The sequence below is a fragment of the Plectropomus leopardus genome, chromosome 8 (assembly GCF_026936395.1).
Source record: "Plectropomus leopardus strain MGB_pleo_1.0 chromosome 8, ASM2693639v1, whole genome shotgun sequence".
NCBI lineage: Eukaryota > Metazoa > Chordata > Actinopteri > Perciformes > Serranidae > Plectropomus > Plectropomus leopardus.
This window is the reverse complement of record NC_142183.1, coordinates 19,019,845-19,040,319: the sequence shown is the minus strand read 5'-3', so window position 1 is coordinate 19,040,319 and position 20,475 is coordinate 19,019,845. Positions and strand designations below refer to the sequence as shown.

The 20,475-nt window shown below is 38.2% G+C and overlaps 1 protein-coding gene across 3 annotated transcripts; it reads left to right on the top strand.

The window, feature by feature from the left end:
• Window positions 1-2,573: 2,573 nt before the first annotated feature.
• slc43a3b (solute carrier family 43 member 3b) lies at window positions 2,574-19,696 on the top strand. Of its 3 annotated transcripts, none has more exons than XM_088081039.1 (13): window positions 2,574-2,780; window positions 8,014-8,307; window positions 8,456-8,585; window positions 11,436-11,482; window positions 11,606-11,682; window positions 12,799-12,891; window positions 12,976-13,115; window positions 14,700-14,806; window positions 14,938-15,081; window positions 15,251-15,358; window positions 15,514-15,700; window positions 15,919-16,042; window positions 18,094-19,696. In XM_088081039.1, the coding sequence occupies exons 2-13, from the start codon at window positions 8,121-8,123 to the stop codon at window positions 18,202-18,204; spliced, it is 1,455 nt and encodes a 484-aa protein (XP_087937165.1). In that variant the 5' UTR covers window positions 2,574-2,780; window positions 8,014-8,120; the 3' UTR covers window positions 18,205-19,696. The 3 variants fall into 3 exon arrangements, with proteins under 3 accessions (XP_087937165.1, XP_042349069.2, XP_087937166.1); XM_042493135.2 differs by lacking the exon at window positions 2,574-2,780 and adding an exon at window positions 7,401-7,603; XM_088081040.1 differs by lacking the exon at window positions 2,574-2,780 and adding an exon at window positions 7,610-7,762.
• The last annotated feature ends 779 nt before the right edge of the window (window positions 19,697-20,475 follow it).

Genomic DNA, 20,475 nt, shown 5'->3' with positions numbered 1-20,475 from the left:
ACATATGCAGGTGTGACTCACCTTTCTCCTCTGTTTGTCTTAGTTCTCGAGACACCTCCCTCTCGAACCCTGTCCTTCTCCTCTTTTCCTCCTCAGCAGGACTGCACATGGACCACCAGTGCCATTGCGTCACATCAGATGAACCCCTGGGAACTACGCAGCACAGAGCTGATCTAGATGTGCCCCCACTCTGATAGTCTACTTGCCAGCAAAGTCAACACGGAAATGTTGAGTACCCCAAAGTTTTATGTCATAAATGCATAGTATGGGTCCCCAACATTAGGAAACTATCGGATGCTAACTTGCACATGTTGGGCATTATGCATAATTAACCTTGTTTGTATAAATGTGCATTATCACATACTTACAGTATTTTAGCCACTGCTTGGTTAGTTTGGAGAGTAAAAGTATCTGGTTGGTTTTGGGGTTTCTTTGAGGATGTTGAATCCATTTCTGATCAGCTGTAACATGTGGAAGCAGTGTACATAAAATTCTCTGTTAAAAAAACTGTTTTTAGGACTTGTATGTTCCACCTGTAAAGCATTACTTTATTTTACTTCCTTTGCACCACTCTGATGCAAATTCAAAATATGCACTGCAGGAATTGAATGATGCCATCAGCAGAAACATGCCCGAACGAGCAAATGGAGTCTTCAAATTAGCTGCTGATTTTAATCAACTCATCCTTCAACACCAAATATGTAGCAGGATCAAGGACAAATGTAACTCAGTGTGATGAAATATAGTACTATTTATAAATAATTTGAAGTTATTTCGATTATTGCGAATACATTAAATTCAATGTCCTTTAAAACATCTAAATTGAATACAAATTAATTAAAAATCAGCCCAGATTAAGTTAAAATATGCAGTGATACATACAGAACATACATTTTGAATTTTGAAAATATCAGAAATGAATTCAACATTCTCAACCCCTGCCAAATCCACCCATATAATGTCCAAATTGGCCAAGCAGTGGCTGACATACTGTCAATATATGCTATTGTGCAAGGTAATAATACAGCTAATTTATGCAGGGGTAGGCCATCCTGATAGACATTTGTACCTATCAAATTGACCTACTCTGCATTTAACTCTATTTATACAGGTGGTAGACCATTCTGATAGATATTTGTCCCTGGCAAAATGACCAACTCATCATTTAAGTCTTTTAGAGGGGTGGTAGACCATTCTGATACACAATCAATCTTTAAAGTAGGAGGTTCAGAAAGAGGTGTACTAGCACAGGTCAGAATGCACCAATCTTGAAACTTTTTTCCCCATAAAAGTTTTATTTTCTAAAACTCAAATTACAACATAAAGAAGGGAGCAAACACATGGGTTATATGTTAGCAAAATGTGTGCAGGTGACCTTAATCAGGTTTAAAAGGAGTAAAGAAGGAGGAGCCAATCAGAGCTGAGAAAAGGAAGCAGGTTAAAGGAAATTAGATGAGTGAGGAAAAAAGTGTCAAAATAAAGGAAAAAAGACTAATAAAAGCTTAATTTAATTTATTAGAAGCAACAGAGTGGTGAAGGGATGACATTTTTGTAGGCCAACCCGGAAGTTAGCATTGCACTGGTTCCCTCATCAAAAACCTTATTTTCAAATATTGTCAAAAATAAGATCTGTGACAAACACAAGTTTATGAGACCTACACGTTTTGTTAAGCATGATAATCCTCACAGATTAACACCACTTTTGTGTGTTTTGAAGTGAAAATGAAATCGCCAGAGGCAAAAAGCTATTGTTAGGCTATACACAACATTGTGGTTGCGCAATTTAAACGTCACAACTAGGCTACAAAAATTGTAAAACAAAACCACATTAAAACACAATTGAAAAATTCCATAAACATAAATCTACAAGTTTGAGCATGACTCTGTAAAGCTGTAAAGGGGGGCAATTGAGTTTTAATGAGTTTCTGTGTTTGGTGTGATGACATCTACAACCCTAACAAAGACTGTTGTCCCGTTTAGCCACTTGTTAACTGCTTTTTTCTTTGTAAAGACATGCAAAACCTTAAAAGTTAAAAAAAAAAAAAAGATGTATTTTATGTTGCAGAACAAACCTTTAAATATCTTTAGCCTGTGTTACCCACAGACTTAATTTAAGGCATTTTTGTGAAAACCCATTAAAAAAGCACATAGACTTTAAGATGAGGGACCCGGAAGTGCAAAAAGGTTAACGGAGTTCCGCTTTTTAGGATTCATAACTTCACCACTCTCTATGCTGTCACTCTCTTAAAACAATACAATGCAATGTTATTAAGTAGGCACACGGGGGCGCCAAAACACCAAATAGCCCGATTGTGCGGAATTCAACTATGATTTTTACCTAAATTATTTTAAATGAATTTTATTTATTGTTGCTATTTTTAATGCCTATCAAAATGTGGAAATTGTGAGGTGGCACATCTAAAACCTTCAAATTAATTTGTTATACTCTTAAGACAATGAGATATTAGACTATTTTTTTTAGCTCCACCCCTAAATGAATATACATAATTTAACTTTAATTCATGGTAAGAGGACTCAGAATTTACACAGATCAGATTTACAACATACATTAATGTTTCCAGCAGCAGTGGGACTGAAGGGGCATTTGGACCTGGAGGTCGCACTCAGAGAGCAGAGATACGGGCTCTCTGTACCCCACCCACCCTGTCAGTAGCGGCCGCAGCATGTGGATCCTCCCTGCCGGCTCCTCGCATCTTACGGAGCGAACAATATGTGGACGGTATGGACAATGCGATCACTGTAGGAGGGCATAGCAACACGTAAGTGAACATCCTGCCATTAAAGACATCACACAGCTATAGACTGAAAATAGATCAGAAGCTCCCTTCTTCTTTGGGCCCATGCACGACTGTTAAATCACTTAGAGCGGATTACAGTAATACAGTAATACATGCTGCTCACAGCATGGCCACAGGGATATATTACGCAGCAATGACAATATTCTCTGCTGTATAAAGTCAGGAAGAGGGAGTGGTAGCTGTGAGTTTTTGATTCTTGCCCAACCAGGTTCAATTTAGACACTTTAAATCATGCAGTTTTTGTATTGCTCACCATTTTACAGAATGCATTGGTCACCCTTTATATGATCTGCAGCTAAACTGTGCACAGTATTTCTATTTTTTTTTTCTTCAATTTGGCACGATTTCTTCCAAAAACATAGGAGGAGGGCAACGACCAATTTAAAAAAAAAAAAAAGTAAAAAAATAAGAATAAGAAATAATAAGAAAATTACATGAAAATAATAACACAACACGAGAAGTAAAAAAATACAAAAAGATAATGACCAAGAAAATGTTTGGTCACAAAATGTTTTTTGTTTGTTTTCCTTTTTCATATAACATCTACCCAATAACCCTCCCAGATAATTTTCAGAAAATTTCCTTGTAATCTTCTCACTATTTTTTTATTCACTTTGCAGTGCATTTTTTACCGAGAGGCTCATTATGTTTTTTTCCCATGGTTTGAAAGGAAATCAAATCAATTTTCTCAAGTTTCAGAAGTTTAAGTACTTGTGAAAGGTGTCTAAACACAGCTAGAGAAAACTGATGTTGATCCAGGTGTTAAAGGGTTAATACAAAATTGCCTGCATTTGACTGCTTTTCACTGGTTGCATGTATGTAAATTGTGAGCAGCTCAATCAAAGCATGATTTTCTCTTCTGAGATCATTTCATTTGAATAATTCTCAGAGACCCCGGGAAATAAAACCTGACGAATTATGCATATTCCTAAAAAACAGAATAGAAAAAAAACACAATGTTCATATTTGCTGAACAACTTCACATCTCTTAAATTGTTGGAGCCATAACAATGGGGAGCTTAAAGTGGATCACAGGCCACAAATATTCAAGAAACAACTGAGGTAATTTGTAAGGGCATAAAATACAGTCAGACAGATTGTTTGGTTTGGTTTCGAACATGTAAAGAGAAATGATACAAGAATGAAAACACAGCGGAATAAAAAATTATACAAAACAAGAAGCACACAAAAGATTCTCAAACACAATTTACATTATTTGGTTTACATGTCTGAAAGGAATGGGAGAAAGTATGCACTTATTTAATCCCCAACCCTTCTCCATAAATCCCTAATGATTAGTCATCCAGTTTCAAATTAACAATAATAAACAATGTAAACTGATCAAATTATATATTTCTCCATTTCGATAGTCTTACAATATATCATAATTACAAATTTATGGTTTATGCATGCAGTTTTATCAAAAATATATGTATTACAAATATAAATGACAAATTTGAGGTAACTATGAAGGAATACACAGCACCATAAATAAACTGAGCATTATAATGTAATAATAATGTTATAATGCCTCAAACTTGTGATGAGTTTGAGGCCATCATGTTTCATGTTTGGCTAAAAATCCTCTTCAGTTCATGTCACCTGATTCTCATGGACTGCAGTCAGTTTCTTACATCCACTCAGGTCGGCTGAAGTGATCAACTAGTCCAGCAAAGTTCACTCTATTATCTGTTTGCTGCTTTGTTTTACTGTTTAGGATCTCTGTGCTTCAGCATTGTTGTTGGGATTGTGTATAAAGTGATTTTGTGTATTAAATATGTTGGCTGAGGAGTCACACATGGAGTTATAAAAAAAAGTTCTCTTTTAATCCAAGGACATATGAGACCAAACAGGGAGAGAGGTCAGACTTTTACTTTACTTTGTAATCAATAAGTTATAATGGATGAATACAAAGGCACACTGCTTTGCAAAAATTAAAAAGCCTTTAATAAATGGGCTTAGTGCCTACGTGTTTCAGCCCACCTCTTCACGAGGGCTTTAAAAAAAACAAGTGTCAGCTCACAGATATACCAATTCTGGTGTCAGGTTCAATCAGAGTAGCTCTGGATAATTATCACAGGTGCAAACAATGAAGTGAGTGTGAGTCAGGTCGACTCCAACAAAGAACCAACGTGTTCAGCAATTTCATCACAAACAATCAGTAACATCAAATTTTCACATAATTTCACAGAAAAACGACTGCGTGGAATAAATATACATATTTACAACTTTGTCATGCCTCAGTATGGATTTACCTATCACAACGAGTTAATATTTTATGTATTGTTCACAAAAATATGGATGTAAAATCAGCACTTTTACGTTACAGTCCTTGTTTCACTCAAAACCCAACAGACTGGAGTACAGAAAATGAGTCCCTGGCTGACAATGCGATGCATGATTGACACACACTGTGAGTAATGTCAATGAACTGGCTGTCATTGACAGTCTTTTAGTATTCTGGGGTTGTCATTATTGAATTGATTCAGATGAATTTTATTCACTGCCCGGTGGATAAAACTAATCCACTCTTTTCTTCAGCAACATTCATCGTCATCCAGGTGTGTGTTCAACCCTGTCAGAGTAAGATTTTGTCACCAAATGATGTTATATAAGTCACATGTAGCATTTCATCTTTACTCTACTGCAATTTTTTTTTTTTTTTTACAAAGAGGAAGTAGTGAAAAAGATGGAGAAAGAGAATCTCGTGGTTTTTTTCTATTTTAGCATGATTTTTCTAAAGAAACGAGATCATAGATGATGACATCTGACCATAAGCTTTCCTACAAGTTGCTGATGGTTGCACTTTTCTTGTTTGCATGCATGTGTTTGACTTACAGTTATGCAAACACACACACACACAAACTACATACACACACTGCTGCCCTACCCTTATACTTAACCATTACAGATACATTGCTAACACGTAGCTGTACCCTAACCTTGACCTAAACTTGAGGCTGGATTACCAACTTGCAAATTGAGCAACTGCCCGCGTCCCCCCGTTAGTGTGTCGTAATATGATCAATTGCAATGTTGCTTTGGTATTAAGTTTTCAATACCAGCTGTCATGAAAATGTGAATCCTGCTCTGGAAGAGCAACTTTGACATTTTGTGGGATTACACTTATTGGCTTTCTTGCCTTGAATGTAGGCCCAAACACACTGAAATGGTGTGATACTCATGTTTTGAAGTGCAGCTATTGTTTGAAATGGCTGAACATGCACCAAAAGCATTAGGTGTTTGAAACTGCTTCGACAGACCTCCTGCATGCACCTTGTGGGAGCACGCACAGTGTAAAGCCAAAACTACCAGACATCTGAATGATTCCTACAGCACAGTACTGTTTAAAAATAATATCTTTGTATGGCTGTTTGAGATAAGGTGATTGTGATCAGAAAGGAGTCATGTGTCTCAGGACCTTTAAGGGTTAGTATCTCCATGCTTTATCTACACATAAACACATATGGCGTATGCAAGGGGTTGATGACTTTGTAGACACTGGGTCAATGGTTTTAGGAAGTGCGTACAAGCGTTTGCGTGTCACACAGTATATGAGTGTGTGTAAAAATATCTGTCTTGTGATCAGATGATGATACTAGTAAAACATACATTCAGAGGTCTCATGAGTGGTGACTTCCTGCAGTGATTTGCATCTCTGCCCTCAGCTGCCAGCAACCTCTTCCTTGACTTGCTGGATCCCACTTACTGAAAAACAGCATCAAAGTAAATGAGCCTTAAGCACTCTGCAAAGTATCTGGGCCAAATCACAGTATTTGTTTACCATACCTTACAGGTAGTAAACCTTTGAGTCATGTACATAAAATGAAACAGTGGTGAGCAAATGCTGCCTCAATTGTTTTTTTAGACAACTAAAAAAGGTAAAAGGTTTAAGTATACACTATGTTTAGAATATTTTCACTGCTTAACTTGCAGTCAGTTGAGGTGCTGGTTTGCTGCTGCCTCATTCAGTTAGTATGTAAGGTAAAGGGGTGCAAATATCCAATATAGCGAACACTGTAACGGATATTGATTTTTTTAGTCGGCTAAAATACATTTTGATTGCAGCAACCCTCCACAGCAGTACAATGCATAACTTTCATGCCCATTTATCAAAGATGCAAAGGAACACAGTACATTAAATGGGCACAGCAGTAAAATCAGATAGGTCTGATAATTAATTATATATATAAATCTTTATACATTACAGTTATGGCTGAAAATAACAGCAGAAATTGACAAGTTTTTCGCTTTTACAAATCTCCACAACAGGAATCAATTGTCAGTTATCTACCCATAAGTTATATTGTATATAGTGCAATAACATGATGATTCTATTGAGATTATGTAACAGTATGTTAGAAACCCTTAGATCCAGTTATAACCCACAGAGTGAGTTTCCCCTCTGCACTCACATAGTTGTTCGCTTCTGCAAGTCACATGACCTTTTTGCTAACTGGTCCAGCCAGCACTGACAGCAAATCAGCATCCGCATCTGGACTGTGTCTGGCAGCTTTAGGGGCAGCTTCGCAGCTGTTTTGGCTTACAGGGAATGCAGGGAGTGTTTATTTTCTGCGGCCAGTAGCACCACAAGGAGAGAGATTTTTTGTGCTGCACAGCAGAGACATTGACTGAAAAAAGAGAAAACATTGGGGAGAGAGGAGAGGGAGGGAACTGGTGAGGAAGAGGAAGGAAGAGCTGGCCTATATAAAGAAAGAGAGTGGAGCAAGAGCTGAGAGGTGTGGTTTGTGAGGGCATTTGGGGGGACCAACAGAGCCTGAACTGTGAGTATTAGACAGCAGTAAACTGGAGAAAAGTACAGTTGCACAGTTTGTGCAGCTTCACAGGAGATTTCTTTGTTAAATAGTCATGTTTGCACATTTCACTTGAATCCTTTTGTTGTTAAAATTGGAGTTTTATGACCTAGCAGTATCTTGAGTAAGGTAAGTTCTTTCCGTTATCCAGAGTCTAAATTTATGCAGAAGTTCATCTATTTTTGGAAGAAGACTGAACGGTCTGTACACAAACAGCACATTTTGCGCCCAGATGTGTAAGATCTCTGCAACTTTAAGACTTTCCGTTAAAGTGCTATGAATGAGTCATGCAGTTCTGCTCTAAAGTTGCAAAACAGTCAGCATGAAAACCTCTATAATTGTATCAGAATTATTAATTTGTCTTTCCTTGTGTTTGGTAGGTGCAGTGACGGGAACCTGTGTGTGTGTGTGTGTGTGTGTGTCCATGAGGTGACAATATAGTGTTTGTTAATTATCTGCCTGTGTGAGAGTGTGTGTTTGAGAGATCATGTCGGGTCCTGGGAACAGCTCGTCGGTGCGACGCGGCCTCACCTTCGCCACAGGTCTGGTGGAGTGTCTGTGTTTCGCCGGAGCTGTGTTTGGATGGGCTTCACTTGTTTTTGTCCTGAAGACAGAGGGCTACTTCAACTCTCTGTGCATCAACTCCACAGAAGCCAATGGAACGCAGGTCTTAGGTTAGTTTGATATCCTCGTCACTACTTTAAATTCTAAGCACCTGGATTTCTAAAATCATTAAAGATCCATATGCCGCCCTCTCTCCCTGTTTAACCAAATATTTCACTATCTTTGTTCTTTCTTTTTCCATATTTAATGTGTCTACAGATTGTGGTGGACAGGATGAACAGTTCTCTCTTGTTTTCACCATCGCCTCCTTTATGAACAATTTCCTGACGCTGCCCAGTGGTTTCCTCTTTGACCGGTTTGGAACAACAGTAGCTCGTCTTTTTGGAATGTGAGTCCTAATTACTTTCCTTTCCTTAATTTCCTTTTAATTTCTCATCAAAACAGTGACCTTGTATGGGGATAAAAAGCCCACCAGCCGATAAGAAATGGCACATTGAATAGTGAAGGACCATGATAAGAGGTTGTTCATTAGTGTGATTATTGAGCAACAAGTTCAAGGTGCAGTGAGGACCTACCTTAGTTGGTTGAGGTTGTATTGATTAGAGATGTGATGGTTAAATCCAACAACAGTTTGACTGTTTGACCTATAGTGAAGATTATTTCCATCATCTTATTCTGCATATCATAAAGTGGTATTAATGGAAGTATAAGACAATACAAAACAAGGTGTTAAAAGGCAGAAGGGGTAATTAGAAGATAATCACACATATTCACACAGAACAAAACAAAACAACATGAGAAAACAAACCGACAAAATCTAATTTATTTTGATGATCTTTGAAGGTGGTGGTAGTGAAGGGTGAAATCTTCAGTCAGAATCCAGTTTGGAAAAAAAAGTCTAGCATGTTTTATAAAAATGAGCCAATTTTATTATTCTGCATTTTGAGTATAAATGTTTTAACCAGCAGCTGCATGTTACAGGTGGCGTCAGGGGGCTACAGCCAAGAATGTTTTCTCAAAAGCCCTAAATCTCTTCTATTCCCTAAAGAAATCTACTTAAATTGAGTAAATGTTATTCTACTGACCTAATATTCAATTCAGAGTACTGAGGACCACTTTACTCAGCATTGTTGAAGATCCTTAATCTTCAATTAGTTATTATGGGATGGATTTAAATGTAGCAGAATTTTCAGATAAACATTTGTTCTGTAAAATAATGTTATAGTTTTAGAATAATGAAGACAGTTGGAAAACAATGAAATACAAAACAGGATGTAGGCTGCACTGGATGATATTTTCCTTGGCAAACATCATGTGTTTCCCTAATAATCTCCAGGTTTTTAAGCATTCTTATATCTGAATTGGCATGAAAAATAATGCATATAGCTGCCACACATGAGGAAAAAGAATCTCCTGGCGAGAGCGTGCCCTCAGATGGCCCTGACTTTGGTCTGAGCCCCAAATGATTACAACGTCTGGCTCCACCCCTAGTTTTATCTGGTCTTAACATTCATATTTCTGACTCTTAACATCAACAACCGGATGCTTCTGCTTATAGCTGGATGTACTGTAGCTGTTTGTGTATATGTGTGCACAAAAAACTAATATATGTGCCTGTGGTGCGTGAAGTATTGTCAATTGTTTCTGTAGTGGTACGCCATAATGCATACTACCTCTGCCCAATCATGCGAAACACAAAGAAGTGTGAGCTTGAACCTGCGTTGTTGGATGGCAATATTAGGAAGGGTCAAATTTCCCTCTTTTGTACATTTGTCCCACAGCCCTTTATGGCAATTATTCAGATAGTGAAAATAACAAGGAGTTGCAGGAAGTGTTTGTGATCGGAGCTCCACTGCAGATAATAAGAGGGTGTAGTGGAGGGAGTTTAGGATGGAGCTTCAGCTTGAGATTTCTGACTGTTTTCGGTCCTCAGACCCCTATTTTTAAATTCTTTGAGCATGCTTTATCAGCACCACAGAACAGAGGAATTCACTCGTTTTGTGTTTTAGCCAGGAATACTCATTTATAAATTCAGTTGGATCTGATTTTAAGACCAGAAAAATGTCAATGGGCCTGACATTTTCAGCAGAAAGCAGCATATTCAAAACCTTTTTTTAGGCTTCTGGTAATGACACATTTCAAACAAATGCAAATTAATGAATTAAAAAAAAAAGGTCACATATTTGACCCAGGCACATCACATTTATTCAAAAACACACTCTATCTCTCACTAACACACACACACACACACACACACACACACACACACACACACACCTCATCTCACCTCACCTCATGATGTTTGAGGTCATGTGTTCAGGTAAATATAGAGATGCTATTTTTATACAGTCTGTGGTAGTAACAGTTATTTTGCCATAGCCATAAATCTTTACATATCAGAGAGTCTTTGCAGCTTTTAATAAACCTAATAATTAATAATAATAAACCCAGTGAGCCTGATAATAAAAACAACAAACTTAATTTTCACTAAAGACAAATGGGTTTCCATCCTCCTCATTTCCTTGCATGACTGCGACTCTTTTGCCTGTGGTAGCTAAGCTAAATGTTACAGTGTAAAGAGGCAGTTTGCTGTTATTTCAGAAGTCTCTGGTATTTCCCTCTGAGGGATTCCTATGTCTCTTTGCGGCTTAATATTCTCTACAAGCTCCTGTGAAGTAAAGGGGACATGTAATACAGCTAGAAGCAAGAAGGCACACAGAGAGGTCCCAGTCGCTCCCTTGAGGGATGTTATGTAAAGTGGCTGAAGTCTCCAGACAGCAACAAACACATAAATAGAGATGCAGCGTAAATACCAGAGTGGGACACTTAGCAATGGAGAGTGAAGAGAAAATACTTTATGAGAACAAGGAACAGTAAAGCAAACAAAACATTACTGATACTGGTTGAGAAAGGCGAGAGAATGATGAAGAAGTAGAAACGTCAGGATCATAATACATAAGAGGATGGAGGAATGTTTGAAGCCCTCCCTAACACCACAGATTCATCTAAATCCACAATAACTCACTGGTACGAGAGACATATGTTACCACTAAAAGAGGGTGGAGGGAAAGAAAAACACCAAGGAATGCAAATAGTTGGACAAGACGCAGTGAGAGGAGATATGGTCCGATTTTTTTACACAGAAAGTGCCAACAAAAACAAACAGCAGCAGTTGTTCCTGATTACTGTGAATCCCATTAAGCCAATAAAATTACTCAAAAACTTTCTTTTTTAACAGATTTCTTTACACCATGGGTTGTTTGCTGGTGGCCTTCTCAAGTGCAGGTGACAAACATTTATCTGTTGTTGTTTTCTGCTTTCTCAAAAACTTCATTGTCTGAAAGAAATAAATGTAGCAGACCTTAAAAACTGTAGATGCTCATTTTCCCTTTTTTTCTTTCCCTTCAGCTTTATCCAACCTGCTTTTCCCAGCTCTCTCCCTCCTGGCAGTGGGTGGCATCATGTTTCTAATGACCAACATGCAGGTACCGAACCAGTCATTATACACCCCTTTTGCATCAAAATATAAACGCGGTTTTCAAACACGGGTAAAATCAGTTAATAGGCTATAGACTGCTTTCCCATTGGCAGTATCAGATCAGTGTACAGTGTGCTGCAGCAGATGAGTCTGCCTTTCTGTGTGTGTTGGGGGGTTGTTGGTGTGTCTGTGCGATGTCACAAACAGACCGGAGAACAGGTAAACAGTAGAAAGCAGCATGGACAGAGGTCTGTGAAAACTTTATGGTTGTTAATTCTCTTTAAATATCTCTTACTTATTCAGCGTCTTTTTCAAACTCGGTGCAGACTAACTTGAATCGATATTTGAGCGCCGCATAGGAAGAGACAGACGCTAATAAGTGATGATGCATCATTGTAGCTTGCTAGTTGAGGAACTGAATTTAACGCATTTACCGGGATGTTGTGCCTCCATCAATGCCTATTGGAGTTGGAGCTAAAAAATACCTGACTACTGCTACTTATTTGAATTATGCATATTACCTCTGCTGGTAGAAACTAGGCTATTGTGACAGAATTAACAGACTCTTGTGACAGGTGTTCCAGCACAAACGGTACAGAAAACCAAAATACATGTATGAACCCAAAAAGGAGCACAATAAGTCACTTTTAAGCTTGGTGATTTATCTTTTTTGGAGTTTCTGGAAGCTTCTGTGAGCGCCGTCAGTGGAGTTGAGCAGAAAAGACTCATGATCAAGAACCACTGACTGTAACTTTTCCTATGACCCATTTCTCAGAAGAGCAGAGACCAAGACAAATCATTGTCAGAGCTTTTTTTGGAAGCGCAACAGAGTTTTGATGTTTAAGATTGTAGTTTTCACCAGATAAGAGACAGACTCTGCCCTCAGTGAGGTTTTGTTAGCTGCAGGGCTTTTCTCAGACTGAGCTCATGATCTTGTGTTTGTTGGGGGGAAACAAATCCCTCTTAGGGTCCAAAACAACATCCTTAATGCGCCATACAGCATAGCAAGAGCAAATTTTACATTAAAAGACAGAAAAGAATATGTGTAACCAAAGAGAAAGCCCCACAGACACGCAGACACGTGCAACATCTGTTTTAATTCATTCAAATTCATCTCCTAAAGGTGGGAAACCTGTTCGGCTCACGTCGCTCCACCATCATCACTCTCTACAACGGAGCCTTCGACTCTTCATCTGCACTTTTCCTTGTCATCAAGGTGAGAAACATTCACACACCGCTCCCATAAACTATAAACATTTACCTCATGCTGTAATAATAATCTTGATGTCTTCTCCTGCAGCTGTTATATGAGGCTGGTGTCGCCATTCGCTCCTCCTTCCTTTTCTTGTCCATCTGCAGCTTCATTCACCTGCTCAGGACTTTCTTCCTGCTGCCCAGACGCCACATTCCCTATCCGCTGCCTGATGACTACACATACGGGTACAAATCCCCAACAAACCACACACATCATCAGCGACTAAGACATGATTCAGGGATACATCAAGTGAGAAAAGGGAACTAGAAAAGTGCACTCAGTAGATGGAGGTTAAGAAAAATTCATGAATTTGTGTCTGTTTTGAATATTTAATAGATGATTAAACCTTGAATAATAGTTTTTAAAAAAAAATACTGTAAAAGCACAACTAAAAAAAGTATTTAAAAATATCACCTTATTGCAACTACAGACTTGGCTGACTTGAGCTCTTTACTGGAAATTTGCAGTTTACACAGTTTATTGTACTTTTACAGCAAGAAAAACCAGCCTGTTCTCATTCCAAGTGCCTAAAATACCAATGCTTTGTCATTCCCACCACTCAGGCAATACTTGACGCTGAGAGTGACAAACATAGTATATAAAGAGCGAGAAAGTCTGTGGAGTACAGGGGTGAGGGGAATAGGGGATAGGTCAAACAAAACCAGACTTTCATCCAGGCATTCACCACAGTTCGTCTCCTCTGTGATACAAAAACTGCGCAACTTACATACAACATCTTGCACTGACTTCACTCACATAATGTATTTTTGTCATGTTGCGTTATGTAAAAAAATTACTTATTTTAAGCCAAAACATGATCTTTTATCTAAACCTAATCAAGTAATTCTGTTGCCTAAACCTTCCTGTGACAGTCTCACAACATTGCCATGTTTTTCAGCTGTGCGTCAGATAGTATTGCGCCTGTATTTGATTAACTGGGAGTAAGACCAAAAATAGGTTTTAGATGTGTATGTCAAAAAAACATTTTAAGGGCAGGTTCATCTGTGGTCTCTCTGAAACTCCCACTCAGCTGCTATCAAGAAGCACTGACACTGACAAGCACCGATGACCTCTCCCTCAACCCCCACACACCGAGTTTACTGACAGTGTGAGGCAAGTGAGGAGAATGTCAGCTTGGAAGATTTAAATCAGTGGTTCCCAACTGGTCCAGCCACAAAGTCCAGATTTCTCCTTAATCATTAGATCAAGGTCCATCACAAAATGTAACAACACGTTGGCAAACAATGAAAACATGTTGCAAGAATAAACTCCAGACTTCAAAATACAAGCTTTCACTGTGCTTTAAAATAAAGTGTGTTTGACATGCTCACGAGACATCAGAGTGGACCCTTGACCAACTTTTGGACCGCGACCCACCAGTTGGGAACCACTGATTTAAAGGAATACCTCACCTGCTAAATGACCATTGATTGGTGAAGTATTCTTTCAAGCTTGGAGTTGGAAGATGTTGCTTTGTTATTATTATTGAACCTTTTTAACCGAGTGAAAACACATTGAAATTCAGTCTAATGTAAAACTGCATTTGTACTGTTTAAACACATCAATAGATCCATAGTCAGTTGTTATCTAAAGTAGATGGAGGCTGTAATGCTCCCAAAGTTTATTTTCTCACCATCCACCCACATTCCATGGAAAAATCCTTCATATCCTGCTATGTGATTATAGCGGGTAAAGTAAATAATCATCAAAGAGCTCCCACAGTGCTCTCAGTCTGCGGCTGACTCACTGTGACCTTTGACCTTTGTCAGGATAACCTGTGGTAAATCGAAGACCCTGACCTTAGAGCAGACACCATCCAACGGTAATGCACTGAAGGCGACAGAAGAAACGCCCCTAAACAAGGACGAGAAACAAGGTTTGTTCACTTCACTGTGGCATAGATTTACACATACTATAGCTAGGATTAAAGAATCATACATCCTGTTCTTCTTCATCTGTCTTGTGTTCTCTTCATTCATCTGTCTCTGTGGTCTTCTGTCAACTCAGAGAAGAGTTTCCGTGAGTGTTTGATGTCAAGGTTCTTTGTGTGGCACCTGCTTTGGTTGTCGGTGATGCAGCTCAGACATTACCTTTTCATCGGCACCCTCAACCCCATGCTGCAGCGGCTGACGGAGGGAGAGCCCTCACTGGGTAAACACACACAAACAATGACATCATGTCTTAATGTGGCAAAGGTGAAAATTTTTGCAAGAAGGTGCTCTAGAGAAAGAATTTCATGTTATATTCTGGCAGGCTTGTTGAACCACTGTTATAGTTGTTAGTCTCTGACCATCTTGTCTTTGCTTGTGTGTCCCTGCAGTGAGTCAGTACACCAATGCCTTTGCTATAACGCAGCTGTGTGGCGTGCTGTGTGCTCCCTGGAACGGCCTCATCATGGACAGACACAAGGGCAAACCTCGTGCTGAAGGTAACTTACTAATAAGGACTAGTAATGCACCTAACAGGCTGCAGCCATCAGCAGCCATCAGTGTGCCTCTGGAGTCCTCTCAGGGGCCCAGCATGTCCGTGGGCTCTTGCAAGTCTAAAAGGTGTGTGTTTTCACTTGTATGTGTGTTTTTGCAGGAGAGAGTGAACAGGAAGCAGACCTACGGGCCTCGATTCTTTCTCTGGCCTTGACGGCGCTGCAGTGTGTTTTGTTCTCAGTTTGTGCCTCCACTCCGTTCCTGCCACTTCAGTATCTCACCTTCATCCTGCAAGTTATCAACCGCTCCTTCCTCTACGGCGGCAACGCAGCCTTCATTAGTTTGGCGTCAGTATCAAAAACACATAAATACAAACATGCACACACATCTGTTGACTTAACTTAAGGATTCTTATATCTGCTTTTAATAACATATTTTTTTATAAATTATATGTTTTTATACTGGATGGGTATTTTTTAAGGAATGTTTAAAAATGCTGATTTGTCCTTTTCTTTTTCACCACTTCCTTCTCTTTGCTTTGACATCACTTTGTGCGTGTGTGTAGTTTCCCGTCGTGCCACTTTGGGAAGCTGTATGGTCTGGTCATGGCTCTGTCCGCAGTGTTCTCTCTGCTGCAGTATCCCTGCTTCGCCCTGGTGAAAGGACCTCTGGAAGGAGACCCTTTATATGTGAGTGCATATGAGTCATTTACACTGGGGACATCGGGGACATTTGCTTACCACTTTTGAAAAGCATAATTTGTTAAAGATCTTTGCTTTATGGAAGATTTATTTGCACAATCAAACATACAATTCAGTGTATAGTAAAAGTAGAACAAACAAATGCATTGTCCAAAAAAATGACCCAAAAACATATGTGCATGGATCATTAACATAAACAAATTCTTCTCAACTTATTATTTTATTTATTTCAAAATTACTGAAATTATATATTCAAAATGATTTTTCATATATTTACATATAATTTTCATTAAAAAAGCAAACAAACAAACAAAAAACTTGTTTTCTGTTAATTTTATTGTAACTTTTTTACCAATTTCTTGCTAAATTCTGGACTATTTCTTGTTAAGCTGCTCCATACCTCTTCCCATGATTTTGAAAGAAATCAAACCATTTTGCAAAAACCATGTTTCAAAGGGTTAATGTCCAAGGATTAAAATATTAATTAAGATGAATGAATGCGTTACCGATGTGTATAGATGCCATATTCACATATAAAGATGTTACTTCCCAAAGAAATGTGGACTGAAGAGTAAATCATGCCTACATGTGTGTTGACTTAGCACTGATTACGTTAAATGATAAAAGCTGAGAATAAACTGAGAATGCTTTCTGCATATAATATTGCATTATATTTTTATATTTTTCACTGACAAAGACCATGCACGATGCATAGTATGAAAGTAGCTTTCTTTGAATAAATGGAGGATTAAGGATGACGGGAGAGGGTTTATTTTGATGGGAAGAAGGGGATCAAGGGGAGGGATTAGATAGGGGTCGTTCAGGATCAACTTGTTGTGAAGCAACGGTGCTAGCAGCAGACAAGGAGGGTCCAAAAAGGAGAAGTCACAATCTCAAATGATGTTACACCACTGGACTACACATACAAAGGCTCAATAGCTGGTTCACTATAGTGGCACTAAAAATTCTGTAGTAAAAGACCATAAACAAATATTTTATTCATGCAAACACTCTATTCTATATTTGCCACCATCAGTAGGATTGAACCTAACAGTTTAGTTGGCCTGAGTGCACCTATGGATTACGGAGTCCCAGTAACTTTATTTTTAGCACTCTCTGTTGTAATCCTCCAACATCGCAGCTCCAGTTTCACTGCAAATATTTTGTACACCAAGTTCATGCCCCAACTTCCATTGAACAGCCTTGGCGGCAGAGCCACTGGCTGCCCTGCTGAGAAGAAGTGGGGCGGGGTCACAGCAGGTGACTGAATTGACTGGCACAGGTAGTTGAATTAATGAGGTGCAGGTGATTTGAATTACCTCAGTTATAGTAACTTCATTTGTTACAAGGAGCAGGAATTTTGTGTTTTACTTTATATAAATAAAGACATTTCTGGCATAAATTGGTAAAATTCATCGGTATTTAGGAAAACAGTGTTTGACTCTCAAAATTACTCCAGATCCCCCTCAACGTTAAAATGAAACACCACTGGCATTGGCTGATGCACCATTTCAAAATGTTATTTTTTTGGTTCCCATGAAATTATCTGAGTTTTTTTCCCCCCAGTTATAATAATAGTAATGAAATAAAGCAGAAGTAAAATAAAATAGTCTTGGCAGCAAATATGGTGAAGCAGAAAAAGAAAAGTCAAGCAAAAAACAAACACAACAACAGTTGCATTAATAACAATGTACAGAAATCTTGAAGATTACATGGGCTGCAACAGTTAATATTCTTATTTCCAATTGATGCCATTCCTATTTTTTTTTAACTTGTCTTTATCAACATTTCATTTCAACCACTGTAATGATCTGACTGCCACTTGATTAATATTGCACACATTGAAGACCATTTAAAAAATGTTTTTTTTTATCTGAGCGCTCATGTTTGCACCACTTTTCAACACAAATTGATGACTGTGTGTGTGAATGCACGACATATAACTGAGTCAGCCGTAAATCTTCTGATCCTTTTCTCATTATAACCATCTTTATCTATGAGCTGTCCTCTCACTGTTTCCTCCACTCTCCCATCTGCAGGTGAACGTTGGTCTGACGCTGCTCAGTCTGCTCGCCTTCATTCATCCCCTCTCTGTCTACCTGCACTGTCGAAAACTCACCTCACAGCGAGCAATCGACGCCTCCTCCTAAAGTCTGTAGAGTGAGACTCACACTTAAAATGTCCTTAATATTACCTACTGACACTATTACCTCTTCAGCTTATTTTGATAAATAGTGCTTGTGTGGCTGTGTTGTGTTGTCATATGTATCATCAAGTGCTTGTGAATGCATTTCAGATTGCGGTGAAGTGTGGTTTCGGGCATAATCACAGCACTTTCGCTACTCTCAAATTGGGTCTCGTTCAGAGGCGAACTGAATGTAACAATAATTAAGACCTTCTGGTGTGCAGCCTGCTGCAGTTGCATGACACTTTACCTCTTGTGAGATACATCATTTTCTTTACACTCTTCTACAATTTAAGTGTCACCTGATGGTGCTGATGTGCTTTTTGAAAACCCACCATTAATAACTGTTAGCTTTGTCTGTTTTCGAGGTTAAAATGTCTTCTGCAGGCTGCTTTTGATGATTGAGACATGTTTTATGTTTCTTATTTCATGCAAACTTGTGAAGGAACAAGTATTCTTGCCATTCTTTAAGTATTCTATATAATACTAGTCGTCTGTCCCACCATGTTTACAGTGGTTTCAGAGTAAGGTTAACAAACTTTATTGTTAACACTGAAAACATGGCAGATGATGTTTTATATCAGTATTAACTCTTCAAGTTATCTCTTTCTATGTATTTTTTACTTTAAAAATTGAGTATGGGATCAAGAATATGTGGAAGGAAAAACTTAAGTGTAGTAACAGTAGAAGGGACATTTGGGAGTCATAATCACAAATATCAGTTTGTGTTATTTTAATGTGCACAGAGCAAAGAGATAAATCAGGCAGCCCCTCTGTCAGGACAAAGGTCCTGTTTGCTGACCATCATGGCCCTGATGTCTCTGCACTGACAGCTGTAGCATGCCAGTTCCTTCAGATACACCAAACAGAGCAGGCAACACGGCTCTGCCACCTGCTGGCCTCTGAGTTTAGCTGCTAGCCACTGATGTCACTGTTGTGTCCAAGATTAACCAATATTAAAATAATCTCCTTTATGTTTTTGTGAAGTCTCAGGTGTTCAGTGCGAGTTTGGTGTCATAAAGAGTTCTGTTTTTAATGAAGAAAAGGAAATATCTCTATACTTTTTCTTACCAGTAAGTTTATGTTGTAGGTTGACTGTATTTTTTTAAGTGCCAAACCTGAAGTTGTAATAATGTTGTTGAAATGTAACTGTAAATTAGCATATTTTTATTGCTGCAATCAAATGTATACTTGATATGAATTTTAGTAATGTATTAAAGGTAATTCTTTTTTTTATCTTTATTTTTGCCAAAATAAAGATTTTACTTTTCAACTACTGTGAGTAAAATTATGCACTTGCAGTCAGCTGTCTAGTTCAGACAGTAGAGGGAATTTTTTAAAATTTTTTTTTAAAAAAACCATGAATGAAACAAATTGAGCTGTTTGATGTGTACCTTGGCATACAAATATCCCAATGTATTAAAACAAATAATAAACTTTAAAGGTTAAACCCTTAATACGTTTACTGAGTCCATGTTTTTCAGTTGATTAAGGTGATTTTAGCTTTCTAAAATAATAATTTAAAAAAAAGTGGTCAGGTAATATTACCAGCCAACATCACAAACTATGCTTGTTGAAAAAGAAGGACATGGGCATTTAACAGACAAAGAGGCTCTCTCAAAAGATGTGGAGTTGCCTTTTATAAAGTAAAATTCATCTCGGCTTCTGCTGCACAGATTCTTATTAGTCTGTCTCAAAGAATTTCCTAAATGTCCTGGAAATTCAATTCTAAAACAATACTTTGGAAAAACACATTTAAGAAGTTTCAAGTTTGTGCACTAAAAATTGTCCTTTCACTGTGGAGTAATCTTGTATGATGTACTCTCGGAGAGGTGACAACAGTTGGTGGGGCGACAGCAGCGAACTAAAGCTCTAAGTCTGCTGAACTGAATGAAAAGAGATGCATTAGTCCAAAAATAATACAGCCGATCAAGAATTTAACACGGAACTGAGCTGACTTCTTGATAAAAGGAAATTCTAGCAATTTTACTCATCAAAGTACGGAGCCCGGAAGGTGCCACCGAATGAAAAAAATACATATATCAAGGTCTTGTTTTACTAAATCAAGCATAGGAGATGCTATTGTATTGCCTCAAGATATATTTCGTTCCCTCATTTTGCTGAATTCATTCCCTCATTTTGGTTAATTTGTGCGCTCAAAAAAGTGTAATGTTATATAACATTACAGAGAGCCACCACAATAGATCAACCTTTCTTTCTGAATCTTGAAGTGCAG